Genomic DNA, 22,668 nt, shown 5'->3' on the forward strand with positions numbered 1-22,668 from the left:
CGTGAGCTGCGTGCTCCCCCATCCGCAAGCGAACGCTTCCAGCTTTCCGTCTTTGCGGGGTTTCTTTGAAGGGGGTGCTCTCGTGTCGAATGAATGAAAGGAAAAAAGTTCGGCCGGGGAGTGGAGAAAGGGGGGGGGGGGGGGGGTGGAGGGCTTGCTTCGTGGAAGAGGGCTCGCAGAGGAGGGTAAGCTTTTCGTCTAGACAGAGTGAATGAGAAGACCAGTGAGAAGACAAGCAATGGGGGAGGATGAAACGCTCGTAATGCAGTTCTCGATGCCCCGTTTGCGAAGGGTTACACCACGACGAAGCACTACCATTTCTTGTTCCACGTAACTCTCTTAAGAGTGACGCCGACTGAGCGCCGCGTGACACAGTGAGCCTGACGACGGCAGCACGCGGTCAGAATCCATGGCGACCACGGCCGAGGCTTTCAGTTTCTTCGCGTACTTTGTGCGGGTTTGGATCCCGTACAGTCTTCTGCTCTGCCTCGTGACATGGCTGTTCGGCGTTGTGCGGCAGTGGTGGAACGTGCGACAAGCTCTGAAGCCTCTGCCCGGCCCACCGGACGCTGTGCCTTTCTGGACCATGCTCAAGATGTATCGATCTAGGCGCTCAGTCATCACGCAGAAGACGGCAGGCACGGGTAAGTACCGACATTGAGCGGCGACATTGGCTGAACAGTCGCACCACGCCGATGGTGCCTGATGTGGTCCGCTGGAAAACATTGGCGCATTCTTCCGAAAGCAGCGTCGCCGCGTGCCTTGTTCCCCATTGTTTGCCAACTTTGTCTCATTTTGGTCGCGGCGGTTCCGCAGGGACATGAAGTTAGGTTAAATATAAGGAAGTTGCTCTTTTAGTTTAAAAATATGAAAACGAGCGTTCCAAAATGCGAAAGAGCTCTCTAACTTTGATGTCTTGTTGCGCTAGCGTTTTCTATTATCACGGCGAAAACCACAAACTCCATCTTGTGGTCACGAAAGGACGTCAGAACGCAGTACGAAAAATGCAAGTCGCATCGAGAATTTTTCAGGTGATCGCTTTGAGTATCACTTGAAGAAAAAAAATCTTGCACTGTGAAAAAATTTTACTTCCGGCAGTTTTACGCGGATCTCTACCAAACAGCGTGGCTTTCTTCGAGCATCTATGCGGATAAGAATATGTCCATATCTTTAATAAGGTTGCCTGGGTTGTGCGCTCGCTTTCTATGTACTTTTTCAAAGTCCTTTGATTTCAGAGCGCTTATCGCCAAGCTTTAAAACTTTGCGTAATTATCTGCAGCTTTCTAAATGCTGTGTAGGAAAGCACATGTCATGACGCTTCCAAACACACTGATTGTAACCTTCGTAGCTCTATGCTACGAAGCCGGCCGGTTGCCCCCCCCGTTTTTCTTCTCAACTTTCTCTGAATGTTTATTGACGTGCGGATTTCCGTGGAACCCTGTAGGGTAAATATTATTAATTCGCTTCGAGTTCTTGATTACTTCGCCCTGACCTTGATATCGGCGAAACTCCTGATTGGTTTTGGAGGTTGGTAGTAAGTTTGCCCGGAAAGCGGTTGGGCTGAGTTCGACCCCCTCGACTAGGACAAAATTTTTCTTCAATTTCAAAATTTTCCTGCTGAGAAACTTCTTTTGTGTTTCTTTTTGGGACTTCGTGCTACATTCAGGTGAAGACCATTGCTCTCTTGATTTCCTTTTTCCCCTGCTTTGCGGATTGCCGCAGCAACAAGCTGGTTAATTGACGCACCATACGTGTTTCTAAGAAGGATGGTTGCTGAATAATTGCCCAAAGCTGTCGTCGTCGTTTTGATGCCGAAAGACGTTTTGTGAAGCAGGAAGTAACCTTATGCTTGTCTCGCAGACGTTCATTTTGGTGCAGCTAATCTTGAACGAAATTATTGATTCCCTCGTCGGTCTTAATCAAGAATGACACCCACAAAAGCCACCGGGCATTTACCTACTGGAGCTAGCTGTCGGGCGAACAGTGACGCTGTCGCAGTGCGTCTGACGAACAGTTTGTTTTGATTACACTGTGCATGCGTTATTCTGTTCGCGATTTATGATACATTTTCATGAATATTTATTTTTTATTTTGCCTGCGATGTATTCACTACGCCACAACTGGAAAGGAATGTGGTTCCGTGTCCGTCTTGCTTTCCCGACGGTTACTGAGAGATTGGTGAGAGCGGCTGGGATCACACTTGAAGGACCCTCTGCGCTTACATCTCAGATGCCTACAGCAAGTGGTAGGCAGGTGAATTAGGTGCACGTTAAAGAAATCTAGGTGATTAAAATTAATCCGGAGTGATCCACTACGGCGTGTCTCATTATCAGATTGTGGTTTAGGCATGTGAAACCCCAAAATTTAGTTTAAATTAGTTTAAAACGGAAAAAATGTGTTTTGCCTTTCAATTGAATTTTTTTCTAATATTTTGCGTAAACTTCTCCTAGAGGGCGTAAATAATGCATTTTGCGAATATATTGACTAGAACACCAATGCATTTAGTGGCACGTTTGGGGAATGGAGGTCGGAAAAGCTGTGACGCTCGCAGGATTTGTACTCCATGGACACGCCTTGACTATTGCCTAGCTTCACTATCGACCTAATGCAATCATTTAAGAATATAATGAGAGCGTCGATTTGTGCAAGAATTTGAGATCTCTCTCTCTCTCTATAGTTTTAAGGCAGTTTTTTTGCCACAGAATGTGTCTTATTCTGTGGGAGAACGTTATTTCGCGTGGCTGTAAAGTGCCAAAACACATAAAACCGCAAGCTCTAAAGGGAAATGAAAGATGTGGCGTCTGGCTACAAACCACTGCCATAATAAATAGCGTAAAAAGTAGACGAAATAGTTTTACCTTTCCACGCCTAACCTAATTTATTTACCTGCTCCGGGCGCTCCATACAAGAAAGAGGGTCGGCAGCAAACTTCCTTTCACATGAGTGTCGGCTATTATGCTTGTTTTTTTTTGTTTCTTTTTATGTGAATAATAGATGTTATTCATGTCAGTTCCCTTCTGGCGCTGTTTGACGTGATTACATGATAACTTTTTATCGTTCACGTGTTACTACTGCTTCTTTACTTCAGAGACGCACTTGATGCTGTAAAAATGCTGAAAGCTCAAAAGAAAGGGACCCAAATATTTTACTGTGATAGAAATTCGCATTTCCACCGTCGGCGTCGCCGTCATGTTCCGCGTGTAAAGGCAAAGTGCGATAACACCGTGGCCGCAAACCGTATGCCGTAGGTGCGAGGGAAAGCGTGCGAGGGTGAGCCGAGGGTAGTGGCTTGATCTCGCGCGTGCAAGGGAGGAAGCCCCGGGGAGCTACTTCCTTGCGCTGTCAAGCTGCTACACTTGGCACATTGGTTCGCGAGGTTTAACGTTCGCAAGCAACACTGTGGCTATGAGAGACGCCGTAATGGAAGGCTGCGGTAGAATTTTGACCACCAAAGGTTCTTTAACGTGCACTTAAGTACACGAGTGTTTTTGTATTTTGCCCCCATCAAAAGCAGCTGCCACGACAGGGAATAAGAACACATGTAACCGCAACCCTTGTCCTGAACGTAGCGTGAACGTATAAGCTAAGCGTAATATTTAGGGGCGTGAGAGAATTGGCAATTTTGTTCACGAATCCTGTGGTCCTCGATTCGTATTCGATTCTGAAAAAGTGTATTACATACTTTTAATGTGGGTGTATACGGTCGGATAACACGGTATAAGGATGGTTATTTGATCCAGCAGAAAAAAATGACCTCCTCAAGTCTTTAATCTCCTCAGACGGCCTCCTCAAGTCTGTTATTCGCCAATCTCAACAATAAATACTGAGTACCGCATCTGTAAAGAAAAGCCGCAGTCTCGGAGCTAACACGTGGAGTAGTAGTTTTTGTTTGTTTGTTTGTTTGTTTGTTCACTGCGCGATATCTTCCAGTTACCTGATCAAGCCCTTTGCATCATTAGCGTGCCCATGCATAATTGTTATCCAAATGCTTGCGAAATACATTATTCTTCCACAGTGAACTTCGCTAAATTTGCACTGATGTATCGATAATTTTCTTATTTTTCTTTAGAATACACTGGGTATAAGATTAAATATTCGAAGCCAGTTTTTTGCAAGTCTTTTTATTCAATTGTAAATTTCCTTAATTTAGATATTCTTTCTTAACATTTCTCTCCCTACAGGAGTATGTTTAAACTGCGTCATTACACTGCATTCTAAGCGGACGCATGTTTCAATGACGCCGTTATTTGTAGTTTAGGCACGTTAACAAAAAATATATGAGAGGAAACAGGCTGGGTAGACGGAGAAAATTATGTGCATATAATGCCAGTGCGGCTCCTTCTTTATGAATGTATTATATACACCGCATTACAATCACAATGTTGGAGCACTTGAGCCATCATCAGGCATCACAATGCCATCATCAGGCAATCACAATGTTGGAGCACATGAGCCATCACCCTGTGTATGCGCTAAAACATTCGCTAATTCACTAAAATGCACAGTAACAGGATGCTTTAGTTACAGTGTTGTAGGAACACTTAATGTTTTCACTTTTTATCAGTAGCGCTTCTACACAGTATTTCCTTAAGAGTAACCTGAATGTGTAAACCACAAGTGTTTACGATGAACCTCAGAAAAGGATTCGTACTAGCATAAGTTTGTTGCCCTAGCAGCAATGAGCCGTGCATTGTTTCATGGGGGCAACTCAGATTCCTTCTTAGATCACTGCTCATGTGTATAAATGCGAGCAGGATGATGCAATGTATTTCATTGTAACGTGTGGTGGCCCATTCATAATCTATACGGCAATAGCTGCTTGCACTAAGTGTCATGAGTCTAAACAAAATTGTTCAGGAACCATAAAAGGTGATTGTCAAAGTAAGCGAATCTTAAACTGCACGCTTTTTACCATACTTTGCTTGTCTATGTGTTCTTTGTTCTCTTGTCTAGTTGAAACGTCGTTATTTTGTGCGTTTGTTGCACTGCCGCACCTCGCAATCCAGTGCAGACATAAATGCAAGACGAACGGTTTTGCGCAAACTTCGTCGCAAACGTGTGTATTGCTCCTGGTTATAGTGTCGTTACCCAACATTAAACAACTGGCACGTCCTTTCTGCCGCCTAGCTGGGCCGATACTGAAGGTGTAATGCATTAGGTAAACTGGGCCTATCCAGAAGGCTTTGGATTGTCATGTAGAATCTCAAAGCGTTAGCTGCAATGGGGAAGAATAAGGACACTGGCGCGCTAACTTTCAAACGTCTCAAAGAATTTCTGTGCACAAAAGAAGAGTGGTAATGTTTTATTTATTTATTTATTTACTATGTCGTACCATGCATGCATGCGTCTACGGCTTCGTCAGTAGAGCATAAGGAACAGCTCAGGGAGACTTTGGTTAAAACCCCACCATGGGACTGGACTGGAAAAACTTTATTTAGTTCCTGCAGGCCACGCTTGTACAGGGTGTTTCAGCGAACACTTTCAAAATTTTTTACACTTTGCCTGTGGCAGGTAGCACAATTCTGGTTAATGAGCTGGTCTACTCGAAGAGGCAGACATTACTTGCACAAAGAATTGAAATGCATAGTCCACTAATTACCAAAAAATCACTAATTAGGTTTTCAACTAATTATCTGATGGGCGATATTGCAATTTACAAATTGTAGCCAGGGAGTTCGCAAGGTGAATCCACTCGGAACGAATTTTCGGGATGACACCAGTTTCGAGATATTATTTCCCGAACATTGCGGAGAATTGTATTGGCGTGCCAGTTACTTTTGTGCTTGAATGCATAAAGCAAAGCTTTGTTAAGCAAGTAACTGGAACGCCAGTGCATTTCTCCACAAAGTTCGAGTTGTAGACGTGGATCCGCATTGCGAACTCCACGTCTACAATTTGTAAATTGAAATACCAGCCATCAGGTAATTAATTAAAAAAATAATTAGTGATTTTTTGTTAATTAGTCGATTATGCATATCAATTTCTTGTGCAAGTAATGTCCGCCTCTTCAAGTAGACCAGCTCGTGGACTAGAATTGTGCTATCTGCCACAGGCAACCTTAAAGAATTTTTGAAAGTGTTCGCTGAAACACCCGCCACCCGGTATAGGTCACCAGTTAGCACGCAGCTAACTCCTGTGTAGTTTTCCTCTGCCACGCAACGCCGCGCCTCTAGTTTCGCTCTTACCCACGATGAACCCGTGCGAGCGCCGAGACACCCCGCTGAGGCTCCCCGACGAGAAACCTAGCAAGCCACGCCAAAAATGCCTCCGCCGCGACCGTGATCGGTGTCAGGCATTTGGACATTGACTAGCTCACCGGCACTAGCCTTCCCAACACTAAAGAAACTGAGAGATCCACACTCTAGAAGCAGTTTTAATTGAAGTTTCATTCATTCATTCATTTATTCAAAGCAAGCAGGCGCCTGTGAGGACTGCATAGATATATGCATGAGCTCGCACCAGCTCATGCATATAGCCATTCTCGCTGTATAGGGAACTTTTTTATTGGGATACCTCAGATTTCAACTGGACGAAGCCTACTCCTCAAGAAAAAAGAACCTCTAGCGGAAAGCATAAAAGCTAATCCGAAGATAGTCGTTCGGGGCCATAGAAATCCTAGTGAAAGTGCGAACTTCTGTCTTTCAAAACACATCTTTATTTTCTACCTCCCCGGAGTTAGGCGTGTCGTCGTCTGTCTCGCGGAGCACAGGTTCCCGATGCCGATGGCGAAAAGTGAACCCCGCGAGACGTCTAGTTCCCTCTCTCAGTGGGCGTCCGCGCCACGCTGCGTAAGGGAATGGGCACGTACCACAGTGAAAAAATCGAAGCTCTCTAAGAAGCGCTGGCGGAATGATCCGCGTCACACGGGTTCCTCAAGCACATCGGCCCGACGTTTCAGCGCACTGCGGCACGCATCTCGGAGGCCACACGCGGACTTCGCGGCGGCGCCGCTAGATGGAACAGCATCCCCAGAGTCAGAAATCAACCTGATTATGAAGCGCAAGAAAGGAGCCTGGCAGCACACTCGCCTCAAACATGACGCGTTTCGGAGATGGCAGTACAGTGTGTCACTACATTGGTTCAATGCTAATCGCATTATCGTCTACATTTGTCATGAGATGAGGTCTGCAGGAATTCTTTTTTAATGCATTAAAGGGGCCCTGAACCACTTTTTATCGGAGTGGACAAATGCATTTGAAATTAAAATAGGCTATTTAAGAAATACTTCGCCGCAAGAAGTACTTCAAAGCATTCAGTAGAAGCAGAGTTATTGGCAATCAAACACGGCCTTCGCGGTGCTTGCGCTCCTTCAATGCGTTGTGCTGCGAAGGCTACGGCGGAGCGGGGCGTGCCCACAACGCTCCGCCTTCTAAATGTGACCGTGGCGCACAGTTCTACTTTGATTTTCGATGTTGACGTAGACGCCACTACTTCCGATTTTGGCGCCAACGACGCGCCAAACGTAAAGCAAAACGTAAGCCAAACGCGGTTGTCGTCAGCGAGCCTCAGAGCGCTTAGCCAGTGGACTCATCGCGGCACCCCGCGGCGCCCGCGGTGTCTACGCTACCTATAGCACACCGCAGCTACATGCAACAGCAGTGCGAATGCGCAGCGTTTGCTTCGTGCACGACAGCGCTTGAGTGCGCTTTTGTCTGCTTTGTCCTTCACGAGCTTGACCGACGGATAGTATCCACATGAACTTGCGCATTTTGAAGCGCTATCAATAAGCTTGCCAAGGCGTCTCACCAGGAGGGGTCAGGAATCGGCTCGCGCTGGCAAGCGTGCGTGTGGTCTTACCTTTTGTTTCGCGTGACTTAAGGCTAATTGAGCGTTCAAGACCAGTCGAAATTAGCAAGACCCGATGGCTACGACATCGATAAACTAGGTGGCCAGAGTTTATTCCTACGCGCGCTGCCGAGCGTGAGCAGACGATAGTCGGATTCTTCCGGAAGTACGTAATTATTAGCGAAATTCGAAAGCAAATTTCAGCTTAAGTTCGGCCTGGTTATTAAACTTCGTCAATGAATATACACAGTAACAGTAGGAAGAAGCGTATTGATCCAAACAGCTTTCTTGGTTGACGTCAGCTATTGGCATATAGCAGCCGCGTTTCTGGCGGCTTTAGAAACTGTAAAACTTGGCTGAGATGTCCGTAGCAGCGTATGCTGTCCGCGGACTATGTTTTTTCACCAACCCCGGGGGTTGTTCAGGACCCCATGTATGTACGTATGTATGTATGTATGTATGTATGTATGTATGTATGTATGTATGTATGTATGTATGTATGTATGTATGTATGTATGTATGTATGTATGTATGTATGTATGTATGTATGTATGTATGTATGTATGTATTGAGAAGAGGTTTATTGGCGGTGTAATTCAAGGACGCTACGAGTTCCAAGAACGGCGAGGCAGCGTGGAGCACCGTCTCCAAAAACACCAGCGACCAACAGCGCGAGCAGAGCGGGCCGAGCGTTGGCGATGCCGCTGGACGGAGGCGCGTCTTCTTCTTCACAATCGCCCCCGCAGAAAAAGAGCCATCCTGGCGACCTAAGAGGTGGTTGGCAGAGGGTCATGGTAGGGCTTGAGACGCGCCACGTGGACGAGGTCACGTCCATGCCGGCGCATGTCGTCAGATGGAGAATGTGGCTCGATGAGAAAATTCACCGGGGGCGTTCGCTCCAAGACGCGGTAAGGCCCTTCGTACTTTGGAACGAGCTTTGAGGAAAGGCCTGGAGTTTGGCAAGGAACAGCCAGCCATACAAGAGACCCTAGGACATACATGGGACTGGGCAGTGAGTCGGCGCGTCCTTCCTTCTGGCGCTGTTGTTCTTGTGACGCAAACGTGCGCGCGAGCTGGCGGCACTCTTCAGCTTGTCGGGCAGCTTCGTACACAGGTGGGCACTCGGAAGCGTCAGGATGGTATGGAAGGAGAGTGTCGATGGTATGCAATGGATCCCGTCCATATAGGAGGAAGAAAGGTGAAAATCCCGTTGTAGCTTGTATTGCGGTGTTGTATGCGAACGTTACAAACGGAAGTACTTGGGTCACTGGTGTGTGTCACTGGGTATACGCCACTTTTCGCATAACGTATCACCAACAATTGCGCACCACTCATAAGGTAGATTGCTAATCGCACTAAAGTTGTCACTCATCTTCTAAAGGATGGTTTCACCGGCCAATTTTTTCTAGAGAGATTCAATATTTTTTTAACTGCTTTGCGCATTCAGTTACACACCATCGAGCGGACGCCTACATAGACTCCTGCTAGGCGTATCACGCGCCTCATGTCTCACATTTCTGGTGACAAATATTCTCGAAGATGGTACGTTTCGTACCAGAGCCCGCCAGCTCCAGATTCCAATGTTCTAGCCACTATAGTCCACAGCCACGTGCATAGTAAGGCAGAGTAACACCCCTATTTAGCAACTTCCCTCTTGAGAGCTATAGCCCTTTGAGGCGCTTGGCACGTTAGTCACATCGCATAGCAACAATTTACTTATTAAAGTAACAGCGTGCGCTCTGCTAGCTGCCTATAAATAAAGATAGAGGTTTTACTTGAGAAAAATAAGCCTACTCCACTGCACCGTAATTCATTCGTTACCACGTTTGTTGTACCCTAATTCTACAGTTTCAGTGGGACAAAAGTGGCTGTGGTTGGGAAGCCGTGTTGATAGCGGAGTTTCCCTTTTGGCATCCGAAATGGGAGGTGCTCTGTCGCGAGTGTCGCGGCTGAGGACGGTTGTGGAGCGTGCTCACTCCCTGAAACGTTTTCTTCCTAGTAACAGCATGGGAAGCCAACAGACAATGAAACCATTGCAAGGACGGCTTAGGGGAAATGAAATTCTTCATTGAAATACTTTATTATTATTATTATTGTTGTTGTTGTTGTTGTTGTTGTTGTTGTTGTTATGCACACTGCGGTTAAAAAAACAGTGCTAAAATATTTATGCCTCATTGAATATGGTTAAGGAGAGAAAGTCGCAGATTGGAGTAGCCCAGCGGGTGACGGAAATGACGTGCGGTTTACCAGAGAGTAGAAGGTACGACGTCGTCCAGGTGCAGTCGAGATGAAATTCAAAGGCCATCGCCCTAGTCACCGGGGAGCGTGGCAGCTTCCATTCGCTAGAGCTATAAGGCCACAGGCCTCTGCTAGCAGAGAGATTAAGACCCGTTCTCTCCGAGCCGCAAGCTCAGCACCAACGCACTAACGGGGGTACACTCTGTCAAAAATAGCAGTGCCCTTTGCCCGTGCCCGAAGAGCGTAAGGCAATTAGAGTTGTCCCTGCTTCTCTAACGTCACCGGGCCTGTATGACGGTAAAATAAAGAAAAATGGGCGGCAAGCGCGGTGCGTAGATTCACGGGGCAACACTGGGCTGTCGTCGACCGCCGGACAGACTCAGTGGCTTTGGAGGCCGGACTCGGGCGTTTGTTTTCCTTTCAGCCTTGGCGGTACGTAAGATTAGCGCAGCTTCAACGGTTCCTTCAAACGGCGGCAGAACATGCGGATATATTTCAAGAAAGCACTTTGGATGCTAAAGCGAGGACATTGCAAGAGAACATAAACCACGGCTTTGTTAGCGCTGCTGAATTGTTACGACGAGCGCAGTTACGTTATGCGATTAGATGACGCTGTTCTTACGCGAAGGTCACTCTGCCATGAGCAATTAAAAAAAAGAGGGAAAACAGCAGAAAGCTTAGAACAAATAGAAAGGAGCTTGTGCAAAGGCAGGGAAACAAAATGCTGCACAAAATGTCTGTATTTTTTTTCGCACCCACCGTGGTAGGCCTGGGGCAATGCCGCTGCGCTGCTGAGCTCGAGGTCGTGGACTATAGACTCCGGCCGCGGCGGCCTCATTTCCACAGAGGCGAAATGCAAACACGCCCATGTCCTTTGACTTATAGGTGCACGTTAAAGAACCCCCGGAAGTCAAAATTATTCCTTAGCCCCCAATATGGCGTGCCTCATAATAAGATAGTGGTCTTGGCACGTAAAACTCGAGACTTTAACGTTTTCAGGGATTATTTCGTTCCGTCATGATTTAAATAATAAATAGATGAATAATGGTGTATGAACTTTCGCATTAAGTATTATATGTTACGCATCTCATTTTCTGTCCCTTTCGTATAGCTTCTAAATTATAGAGACACAGCTCTGCTCAACCGGAGTAATTTTTTTTTGCCCGTAATACATTGCGAAGACGTTGCAGCTTACTATAGGCTTACGAAAAATCACGCGACGCTATAGACTTGAGTCGTTGCATAAACATGGGGTAGAAGTACGAAGCCTGTCTCGCTAGCCGCATTGGCAGTGGTGTAAGAGTGTTGTATGTGCCGGAATATTACGTCACGCGCGCGTTCATTAGTCGACGAGCGCTGGTATTAAGTGACGCAAGTCTCCAGCTCTTCACAACAGCCAGAGAAAGAGAAGCCTAGAAAAAGGTAAACAGGCGAGACTCTTATTCCTCCGAAGCCGGAGTCGCGCTTAAAGACGCTTTGCCTGAAAAGAAGACAGCTTCATTCAGTTACTGACCCGGAGCATTCTTTATAAAAAGGTAGTTTTACGCGGACGGTCTCGCGTGCTCCGCCAGTCGGCATGAGGCAGCCTTGACCTACGGAGAAGCAAAGTGTGTAAACTGAACGGCTCACTAGGCAGCGAGTCAAGGATACGGGGTCAGATCCTATAATGCGAGTGCAAACAGCCTAAGTGCGGAAGAAATAGCGACGCTCGAATGCGGCGTCGAAAGGGCGATGAATAATACAATAAGGAAAAGTGCGACTCGTGCGGCAAGCCTCATGGACCACGTAGGCAGTAATTCCGCAGAGAAACGCGACACAATGACATTCGCAACGCTGCCTGCCGCTCATGGCTTACATGGTTGCCGGAAGAAATTCTAGCCTGTCTGCCAAGCACGCGTCCTATACATATTAGAATGTTGCATGGGTCACATTAAGTAATCCTGGATTTCGTTGCTGCGCATAGAGTGCAGTTATACACCAATTAGGCGCCCTGGTGTAAAAACAACTAGATATGTACGCCATCTATAAGCGTCCCTGGCTTCTTACATACAGTTGTCGCAAAACTTGACTGAAAAATTTGGAGGACGCTTAAGCTTCGCCTTTAAGAGTGGAACGAGATAGCATTCAAAGATCCCTGACTGTTTGTCAGGCTTCGTGGCAACTACAGCTTTCGTTTTTCGGCACCTTCGCCTCGGCGCTCCGCTGACGAGGAGGCGAGCCCCATCTGGATGGCGTTTTTGCAAGGACCACCGACTGGGGTGCGCCGCTAAATTCATGGTAGCAATGATGGAAAAGCGGTTTGTGTTCGAGTTCCGGCGTAGCAGAATTACGTTTTCTCGTATAACAACAGCGGAGCTATTTAAGCCGGCCGTAAGTCCGTGACGCGTAAACAGAAAATGTGGGCCGATCCTGGCGGTAGAGGAGAAAGGGTCCAAGAGCAATGGCACATACCCCTGTGAACTAGCGAAGCTGAGCCTGACTAGGTCAAGGTAAGCATGGTTGGGACTACTTAAGCTTAGTCAGTCATCGATAGCAAATCGACAGCCAATCAATAGCTAATCGATAATCGATCAATAATCAATAAATTCCGCAAATGCTGGGGATGAATTGGTAGTGCTTAGCCTAACCCAAATACGCAGCCAATACCTTGCGATAGCCAATCGGTAGCCAATCAATAGCTAATCGATAATCGATCAATAATGAATAAATTCCGGGAAATGCTGGGGATGACTTGGTAGTGCTTAGCCTAGGCCAAAAGCCAGGACTAGCTAGGTGCCCACCAGCTCCGCTGTCTCTTTAGCATTGGCCTCCAGTGGAAGTTACGGAAATTTTTTTTTTTTACATACAATCCGACGCTATCATGCCTGTAGGCTGTGGTTAAGTCGTACTTTGTGATTTTTCTGACGCATTTTACTTTGAGAAATTCAATTAGATCACCAGCGCCTCTACGCCACGCGGAGGGCCTGCGTGGTTCGGAATTATTTTCTTTGCTGGACGAGGCCGCCGACACCGACACCGACACCGGGTTTTCTGCGACACGGGGCCCTTAACGCTACCGCTTTAAAAAAAATGGCATTAAACCTCGCAAGCAAGCGCTGTACAATGGGGTATTTTTTTATTTTTCCTTTTTTGCGGGGGAGGGGGAGCAGAATATTGCATAAATGCAGCAGCTGAATGCTCTCCGAAACTTTGTTCTGTACATTCTAATTCATGAATGTATGGGCGTTGTCCTAATTGCAATTTTGAAGACAGAGCCATCACTGGGGAAGTTGGAGCCAGATCACGTTTCCCCCCACTGCCTGCGGTTTTTTTTTTTTCGGAAACCTAGTTTTAGTGGGATCGTCAGCCTTCCATTATGACGTCAGAGATGAAGTACGAACTTGCAGTTACCTATGAATCGTTGGGCTGTCTCATCGTGCCTACGTAAATGAAAAAAAAAATGCTACGACTGTCTTTGACCCTTGGAATTGTTCAGTAATGTCGGAGTTGCATCGCAAGATTGCAATGTCATAACCAGTGCCGGTTTGAAGATTCCGAGGGCCATTGGTGAATCATCTTAAATGTCGCACTACCTTGCCCCTAACGCCGTTTCTTTTATGCTGCGCCCCAACACGATCCTTACTACAAAGCTTGTATATGCAAAGATTCTTGCGCTTATGAGCACCAGCGACAATGTTAATTTTGCCCACGGGTTGTGCATTTTGTTTCCCCAAAAAATTGTGTCACAGAAATGCCTCCTGAAATGCCTCCTGACAGCCTTTTTGGCGCAGCATAGCCTTAGTCGCTTTTGCGCCACTAAATCCCAATTAACTGATTTTGTTCCAATAGAGATTACGAGTGCAGCTCAGGACTGCAGCCCATTCAGTTACTTCAGTCGGCACTGCGCGTACATGGTTGGTTGATCGGGTTGCTCAAGGCCTCAGAACCATATAATGCGCAAAACAATTGTAAAGGCAGTACTTTCTTTAAACTCGCCACATTTTTAGTCATTCCGGAAGTGTGTGACGATATGAATTGGCGTTCCAGGTATTCTTATGCCTTCAGTGCGTAAAAACGGTGTTTTATTTAAAAAAGTAAGTGTAACAACAGTGCGTTTTCATACCGCAAATTTGACGGCGCATATCTCAAAATGTCTTCCTGACAAGTCGTTCCAAGTGGATGTGCCTTGCAACCTCATCATCCACAATTTGTACATTCCATTCTATGTCGTAATGTAATTAGTTGGAAATTTAACTAGAGAAATTGTGTTGATTCGTCAATTATGCGTTTCGATTTCCCGTGCCAGTATAATGTCCGCCTCTTCGAGTTATTTAGCTGAAGGACTATAATTGAGCTATCTACCACAGGCAGTCTTTTAAAAAAATTTGCAGTCCTCTCAAGAAAACCCTGTATCCTGCACGCAATGTTCGGTACACGATCGTTTTTTTTTTTTACATTATGTTCTCATGAAAATTAGGCCGCCTCAGCCGTGAATCAAAACCGCAACCTCGGGCTGAGCTGCATAAAGCCATAACCACAAAACCACCGCCGCGGATATAAATGCAAGTACTCAAATGATGTCGTACGCCGGTTCAGCTTAGTCACCAGAGCTGTTCGTGAGCGCCCACGTCATGATTCTACCTCATTAACGGAGTCGTGATTCGTATACAATCACCGACAGAAGTCCCTTGAATGAGGAGACTGCTGTGTTGCGAGAGTGCACGTTAAAGAGCCCCAGGGAGTTAAAACTAAATCAAAGTCCTCCACTACTGCACCCTTCATAGCCTAGCTATTGCTGTGGGACATTAAACTTTATTAATAAGTCAGTCAATCAATCAATCACCGCTTAAGCGTAAGGAATAATTGAAGCAAACTCTCCGTGCTATCTAGATCCCAAAGTTGATATGGCTTGTATGGAGAGTTTGATTGAATTTCCCGATTACCGTGAGCCCGCTGAAACTTAGAGTTTAATAGTAAATGTTTGCTTCTTGTTAATTAGCGATTAATTACCACGTATCACCCGTCCCCCCGTGGTCGGCACCATTGACGTCATGTCTCCGAAGGAACCATCTTTTTATTTCAATACGGCTCTGTTTATAAATATTACTTAAAGCCTTCATAGCAACACCCGGTACATAAGACGTGCAAAGTAGGGCTCGCAAACCTCGCGATGTCCGCGAAAAGTATAAACGTGTTCTCCGTGTTCTTTTCTGTCAAAATCCACGAAGAAGGCAACCCATTCAGAGACATCGTCTCCGAGCGCGCTATATACCTGGCAACGCCTTCTTGGATCTTACCTACAGAAGATGCTCGCCATCCAGCGCATGGATGTCTCGTGTTTTATCAAGAGCCCGACTAGCGATATTGAGTACCTTCGGAGTGAGCACCCAAAGCAAGTAAGGCCCTTTTACAAAAAGGTTGTTAGTCAATGCTGTGTCTGTTGTCTCATCCCGTCTTTGGGCTCTTCGCTTCCCTCCAAAACAATCACGAAACAGCCAGTTCAGCACACTACTGCTTTCCCTCTGTATTTATACACGTTGTCCCTGTTAAAGTCAGCAAAGATAGAAGAAAAAAAAAACACCACCCAAGCACTCCGTACAGATGGTTAACCAGCGAAGCTGAAACTTGCGGCCCCGGTGTTTAACAGTGGGTTAATCCTGATGCTGTGTTGAAGCGTTTTTCAATTATTGGTTACATGTTTGTGTTTCTAGTGGAACGCAAGCGCCAATGGCGGGCGGATGCTGCTAACCACGACGCCGAGCTAACTCGAGATATCGAACGCATGCGACAACGGTGAGCCGAGGACGCGGCGTTGCGGGCAGAGCAGCGTCAACGTGGCAATGGCGGGAACGCGTTCGCCGGGGCCAACGCCCGTTTTAGGCGGGAGTGTCTCGAGCGGCACTTTGGCTTCGGCTGCGACGAAACGTCCACGTTGAAATCGCGAAGTGGAATGCAAGCGCCAATGGCGGGCGGATGCGGCTAACCCCGACGAGATATCACTAACTCGAGATATCGAACGCATGCGACAACGGCGAGCCGAGGAAGCGGCGTTGCGGGCAGAGCAGCATCAACGTGGCAATGGCGGGAACGCGTTCGCCGGGGCGTTGAGCGTGCTTGGGTACGACGCAGAGAACGACGTCACTAACGGCGCTGCCAATGGCGCGCGCGCTTGGGTGCGACGTAGAGAACGACGTAACTGACGGCGCAGCCAATGGAGACCTTTATCGAAACATGTGGCGAACGGTTTTTCGTTTCGCCTAGCCATATACAGCTTTCGCTGTAAAAAAGAAATACCAGCACTATCTGCGCAGATAGATAGGATGCATTTTTCTTCGCCATCACCTTGCGCAACTCGGGAAATATTTTGTATTACGACTAACCAGATAAAATAGTTCGCCAACGTGTATTTGTGTCTTGTTCTTCAATGATAAAGATTTCAAGCGTTCAAAGCCCCACAATTCAGTTGTATTCTTTCTTTATTTTTTCTTTTTCTGGGTTTTCTTTCTTTTCTTTGTTTTTTTGCCATGCATATGCGCTACCTTTTACAAGGGCCTACTTACCGTGTTGCAAGATAGCTAGAATTCCCACTCGCCCGTCGGCTCGTGCTCCGCCAACAGCACAGCCCGGAAACGCGCTCTGGACTAATTAGGCTCTGTACCTGACCCGGTAGTGCCATCAACGCGGCATGGCAGCAATTATGTTGGTGATTTTGTGAGCTACACTTCAAGCTTGATGATGCAGGTCAGAAAGGAGCGCGCTGTTTCACTATACCAATAAGCGACCTACGGGAGGGTGCAGCTATCGCTCATGTGACCCCGGTACCAGCAAGTGTCCGTGATTTGTTGCTACTTTAACGACGCCGGGCGATCAAGAACGTCGGATTCGTTCACGCAGGCCGTTCGAGCGCACCGTTGTCGTGGAGCACTGACTTGGTGTAACTTTCGTTCTTGTTTGATGCGTTTTCTCCTGAATGGCAAAGAGGAAAAAAGAAAAAGAAGCTGCGCGAATCGTAGCCCGGTTCAAAGGATTAAATTTGGTGTTCAAGCGATTGGTGGCCATTAGCAAGCGTTGCTAAAAGTTCACCACTCTCTGGACAAATCACTCTCACTCAGACACTTTAATAGGAGGCAAAGCACATGCCTCCTGAATATCCGTTGTAATGGCCCGAAGAGAAGTCCTCTCCGGTTGTGCACGGAGCCGTTTTACGTTTGCAGTCCTTCGAAGAGAACCTTTCGCTCTTCGACAAACTGTGGACATGAAAGAAATCCTGAGTGGCGAAAGGTGCATGCATCACTCTTAGTAGTTTCACTTTTGTGATTCCTAAGACATTCTGAGGCAGCCTGTTGTATATATATATATATATATATATATATATATATATGTATATATATATATATACCACAACAGTGAGGTTATGCGCCCAGGGGGACACAGAATGAGGTGGTAATTATTAATGTCAGTGGCTTAATTACCTAAAATTAAATAATGCACTCATGTATATATGTATATATATATATTTATATATATATGTATATATACTACAAAATTTGAAGGATGCTTAAGCTTCGCCTTTAAGAGTGGAACGCGATAGCATTCAAAGATTCCTGAATGCTTGTCAGGCTTCCCGGCAACTGCAGCTTTCTTTTATTCTCCACCTTCGCCTCTGTGCGCCGCTAGCGTTTTACGCTGCCGAGGAAGCGAGTGCCACCTGGATGGTGTTTACGCATGTAACATACCCGGGCGCACCGCTGTTGGTATGGTAGAAATGCTGGAAAAGGGGTTTGTGTTTGAGTTTCCTGTAACCAAGTACAATCTCATACAATCAAATTACAATCCGACGCTATCATGTCTGTAGGTTGTAGTTAAGTCGTACTTTACAATTTTCTGACGGATTTTACTTTGAGAAATTCAATTTTGTTCACTAACGCCTCTGCGCCAAGCGGAGGGCCTGTATGGTCGGGGGAGTTTAGGATGATTTTCTCCGCCACGGACACCGGTGCTTATGCCAACGCCGACACGACGCCGGATTTTCTGCGACACGGGGCCCTTAACGCTGGCGCTGTAAAGCTACGAATAACTTAACCTATGCTTTCCTTTGCTCCCCTGAAATGAAATGCTCCCCTTCAAATAAAATTCCGGGATGACACCAGTTTCGAGATATTATTTGCCTAAGTGTCGGACGAAATACATGGACGTGCCAGTTAATTTTGTGCTTCAATGTAGAAAACAGCATTTTGGTAAAAAAGTAAGTGGAACAATCGTGCATTTTTACGGCGAGTTTGAAATCTCTGAACTGGGGTTATTCTAGAAATTCATTACAAGTGGATACGCCTGACAAGCTCACCGGATACAGTTCGTAAATTGCAATATGTGTCCTAAAGTAATTATCTAAGAAGTTCATTTGTCAATTTTTGGTAATAAGTTAAATATGTGTTTCGGTTTCTCGTGCTACTAATGTCCGCCTCTTCGAATAACCCAGATCAACGATAAGAATTATGCTACCATGCCACAGGCGATTTTAAAAAATTCCGTAAAGCTTAATTTCGAACACCCGGTTTGTTGGCTTCTTATTGTAGCAATAAGAAGCTAACCAGTGCTTCGACCAGTGCTCGTTCTGCGCCTTCTGCATCTGCCCCGGCCGACGACATTGCAAAGATGATTGCGCCGGACCTCGACCCCCAATCCGCCGCAGAGCTCCATGACCTCCTCGAGTCCTTCGCCGACATTTTCGACCTGAACGATCGCTCTTTGGGTCAAACTACGGTTGTGAAGCATCGTATAAATACCGGCGATGCGGCACCTGTTCGCCGACGCCCATACCGGGTGTCGCCCTCTGAGCGACAAGTTATCCAGAGCGAAGTTGACAAAATGCTTGCCAAAGGGATTATTGAACACTCTTCCAGTCCGTGGGCTTCCCCTGTTGTGCTCGTCAAAAAGAAGGACAACAGCTGGCGATTCTGCGTGGACTATCGTCATCTAAACCAGATCACCAAGAAAGATGTATACCCGCTTCCACGGATCGACGATGCTCTGGACTGTCTTCACGGTGCCACTTATTTTTCATCAATAGACCTTCGCTCCGGATATTGGCAAATTGCCGTGGATGAAATGGACCGTGAGAAGACCGCATTCGTTACACCTGACGGCCTCTATCAGTTTAGGGTAATGCCTTTCGGCTTGTGCAATGCCCCGGCGACCTTTGAACGTATGATGGACATGCTCTTGCGTGGATTGAAATGGTCCATCTGCTTGTGTTACTTAGATGACGTCATCTTATTCTCTCCAACTTTTGCGGCCCATCTTGAACGACTTTCATCTGTGCTTTCCGTTTTTCGCGCCGCTGGCCTGCAGCTCAACTCGTCCAAGTGCCACTTCGGTCACCGCCAAATAACCATGCTCGGACATCTCGTCGATTCGTCAGGCATTCGCCCCGATCCCGCTAAAGTTCGTGCAGTGCAGAATTTCCCTGTACCGACCTCTGCCAAAGATGTTCGCAGCTTTATCGGTCTTTGTTCTTACTTCCGTCGGTTTGTGCAAAATTTCGCGCATGTTGCTCGTCCCCTGACTGACCTCCTCAAGAAAGATGTTCCTTTCTGCTGGGGCTCTGAACAAGCGACTTCTTTCTCGCGCCTCATCACGCTACTCACCACACCACCTGTTCTCGCCCATTTTGACGCTTCTGCTCCGACAGAAATTCGCACTGACGCCAGTGGATACGGCATCGGCGCAATTTTAGCCCAACGCCAACGTGGGCACAACCGCGTTATCGCCTACGCCAGCCGCCTCCTCTCCCCGTCTGAGCGCAATTATTCGATTACTGAGCGGGAATGTCTCGCCCTCGTTTGGGCTGTGGGCAAGTTCCGACCTTACATATATGGTCGACCATTTACGGTTGTAACCGATCACCACGCCCTTTGTTGGCTTTCTTCCCTCAAGGATCCCACCGGACGCCTCGGTCGCTGGGCCCTACGCCTTCAGGAATACACATACACTGTAGTCTACAAGTCGGGTCGTTTACATCAGGACGCCGACTGCCTGTCTCGTCACCCCGTCGATGCACCGAACGATTTAGTGGATGCCGCACCGATCTGCGTCCTCTCGCTTTCCGCCTTGAAAGACATAGGGGCTGAACAGCGACGCGATGAATCGTTACGGCAGCTTATCGAACGCCTGCTCTCTGACCCGTCTGACCCATCCCTTCACATGTTCGTACTACAAAATGACACCCTGTATCGCCGCAACATGCACCCAGACGGGCCCGAGCTGCTAATCGTCATTCCGTCTCATCTTCAGCAGACTGTACTCCAGCAACTGCACGACGTTCCCACTGCTGGACACCTTGGCGTCTCTCGGACCTATGACCGAATTCGGCGACGATTTTTCTGGCCCCGTCTCAACCGCTCCGTCCGTCGCTATGTCGCCGCGTGTGAGTCGTGTCAACGCCGAAAACGACCTGCTGTACATCCCGCTGGTCTGCTGCAGCCTCTGGATATACCGACCGACCCTTTTTTTCGCGTTGGCGTTGATCTTCTCGGACCATTCCCTATATCAAACGACGGAAATAAGTGGATTGCCGTCGCTACGGACTATACCACCCGCTATGCCATTACAAGAGCCCTTCCCACCAGTTGCGCTACAGACGTCGCTGACTTCTTGCTTCACGACGTTATCTTACACCACGGCGCACCTCGTCAACTTCTCACCGATCGCGGGCGATACTTTCTTGCCAAAGTCATCGACGACTTACTTCGATCCTGTGCTACTAAACACAAGCTTACTACAGCCTACCATCCTCAAACTAACGGTCTTACTGAACGCCTGAACCGGACAATAACTGACATGCTCGCGATGTATGTTTCCTCCGATCATCGCGACTGGGACACTGCTTTACCATTTGTCACGTTTGCGTACAATTCCTCGCGCCACGACACAGCTGGTTATTCGCCCTTTTACCTTCTATATGGCCGTGAACCGACCTTGCCTTTCGAGACTCTTCTTTCGACCACACTCGACTCGCCGACGGAGTACGCTCGTGATGTTATAACCGCAGCGACCCAGGCACGCCAGATTGCCCGTCTTCGTCTCTCTGCTTCCCAAACACGTCAGAAGTGCCGTTACGATCAGTGCCACCGCGATGTCGAATACGAACCAGGTGATCTTGTGCTAGTTTGGTCTCCATCTCGACGTGTCGGCCTTTCGGAGAAACTCCTTTCGCGATACTACGGCCCATATCGCATCCTCCGCCAGGTGACGCCTGTCACATATGAAGTGTCTCCTCTGGATGCTACCGTGCCTTCACCTCTATCTGACGTCGTCCACGTCAGCCGCCTCAAACCGTTCCTTTCTGGAACCAGTGAGTCGCACCAGTAAGGTGCTTCTTCTGACGGGGGTAATGTCACAGTGCGTAAGGTGGAAAGAAGAAGACATGGTTGGTGCCTTGGGAGACGACAAAGAAGATTCTGGGTTTTCGCTTCTCTGCGTAGCCATTAAAACCCGTCTGTAAAACCAGTACGTTTCTTCCTTCCCGTAACAATATAATGAAGCCAAGGAAAGCATAGGGGAAGTTATTTGTAGTTTTTAACTGAAGTGTAGCAATGATAAATAAAAGGGAAATGAAAGCGGACGACAAGACTGGCCACCGGTGGGAGCCGAACCCACAACTTTCGTATATATATATATATATATAAGCTGCACAAGTCTGCCACGAGATGCGCTATATTGTGTTTAGTTTTGTACGCGTTGAACTGTGTCGGTGATTTTTCTATGTCAGTCATGGCACACTTCGCCGTTCAGAAGAAAACCTTCTGGCTCGAAATGAGCGACTCAACGCCCAAATCATTCTTTCGCTCTTTGTACGTTCGTAAATCGCAGTGCTCTGTGCTCAGAAGTCAAAATTTTAGTAAGGCTGAATTTTAAGCGAAAAAAAGACAGGAGGATAAATACAAGGAAACAAACATAAAAGTGTATGGACGTGTACTCTTCTACATATGCCACAGGAACCCTTCTAGCATGTATCTTGAACCAACCAATGAGGCCCAAATATGTGCCATATTTAACTCGTTTAAAAACAGCAAACCACGTGATATTGATGGTATTGAGGTAGCTCCAGTTAAACATGTGGTTAAAATAATAACCCCAATATTGGCTTATGTAAATAACTTATCAATATCTTCAGGTTACTTTCCAAAACTAATGCAAGTAGCTAAAGTCAGCATGATTTTTAAAAGTGGTGACAGAAATGACATGTCTAACTATAGGCCAATTTCGATTCTACCCATTTCTTCCAAGGGCTTGGAGAAGATAATTTATAAGCGACTAATGAAGTTTTGCGTGAAATTTAACTTGATTACTTCATCGCAGTATGGCTTCCTACCTAACAGGTCCACAGAAATAGCTCTCCTAAAGCAAAAAGAATTAATTCTTGAGTCCATTGAAAACAAAGAATTGTGCATCGGTGTATTTGTAGACTACTCGAAGGCGTTCGATCGGATCAATCATGAAATACTTTTGGAAAAACTGGAATTATATGGTATTCGTGGAATCGCAGCGCTCCTCCTAAAAACGTACCTGCAATATCGATGCCAGCGTGTGACGATAGGAAACCACGCGTCTACTTGCCAGAATATAACCACAGGAGTCCCCCAGGGAAGTATCCTGGGCCCATTA

General features: G+C 46.9%; 1 protein-coding gene across 7 annotated transcripts in view; it reads left to right on the top strand.

Annotated features, from left to right (window-relative positions):
• Nucleotides 1–393: 393 nt before the first annotated feature.
• Nucleotides 394–22,668, top strand: part of LOC119437021 (cytochrome P450 4C1-like) — a 212,154-nt gene continuing 189,879 nt past the window's right edge. For all 7 annotated transcript variants that reach the window (XM_049660223.1, XM_049660228.1, XM_049660227.1 and 4 more), the window contains exon 1: nt 394–644. In XM_049660223.1, coding sequence (XP_049516180.1) covers nt 410–644 — 235 coding nt within the window. In that variant the 5' untranslated portion in view covers nt 394–409. The remainder of the gene's footprint in view (nt 645–22,668) is intronic.

The sequence above is a fragment of the Dermacentor silvarum genome, chromosome 1 (genome assembly GCF_013339745.2).
Source record: "Dermacentor silvarum isolate Dsil-2018 chromosome 1, BIME_Dsil_1.4, whole genome shotgun sequence".
NCBI lineage: Eukaryota > Metazoa > Arthropoda > Arachnida > Ixodida > Ixodidae > Dermacentor > Dermacentor silvarum.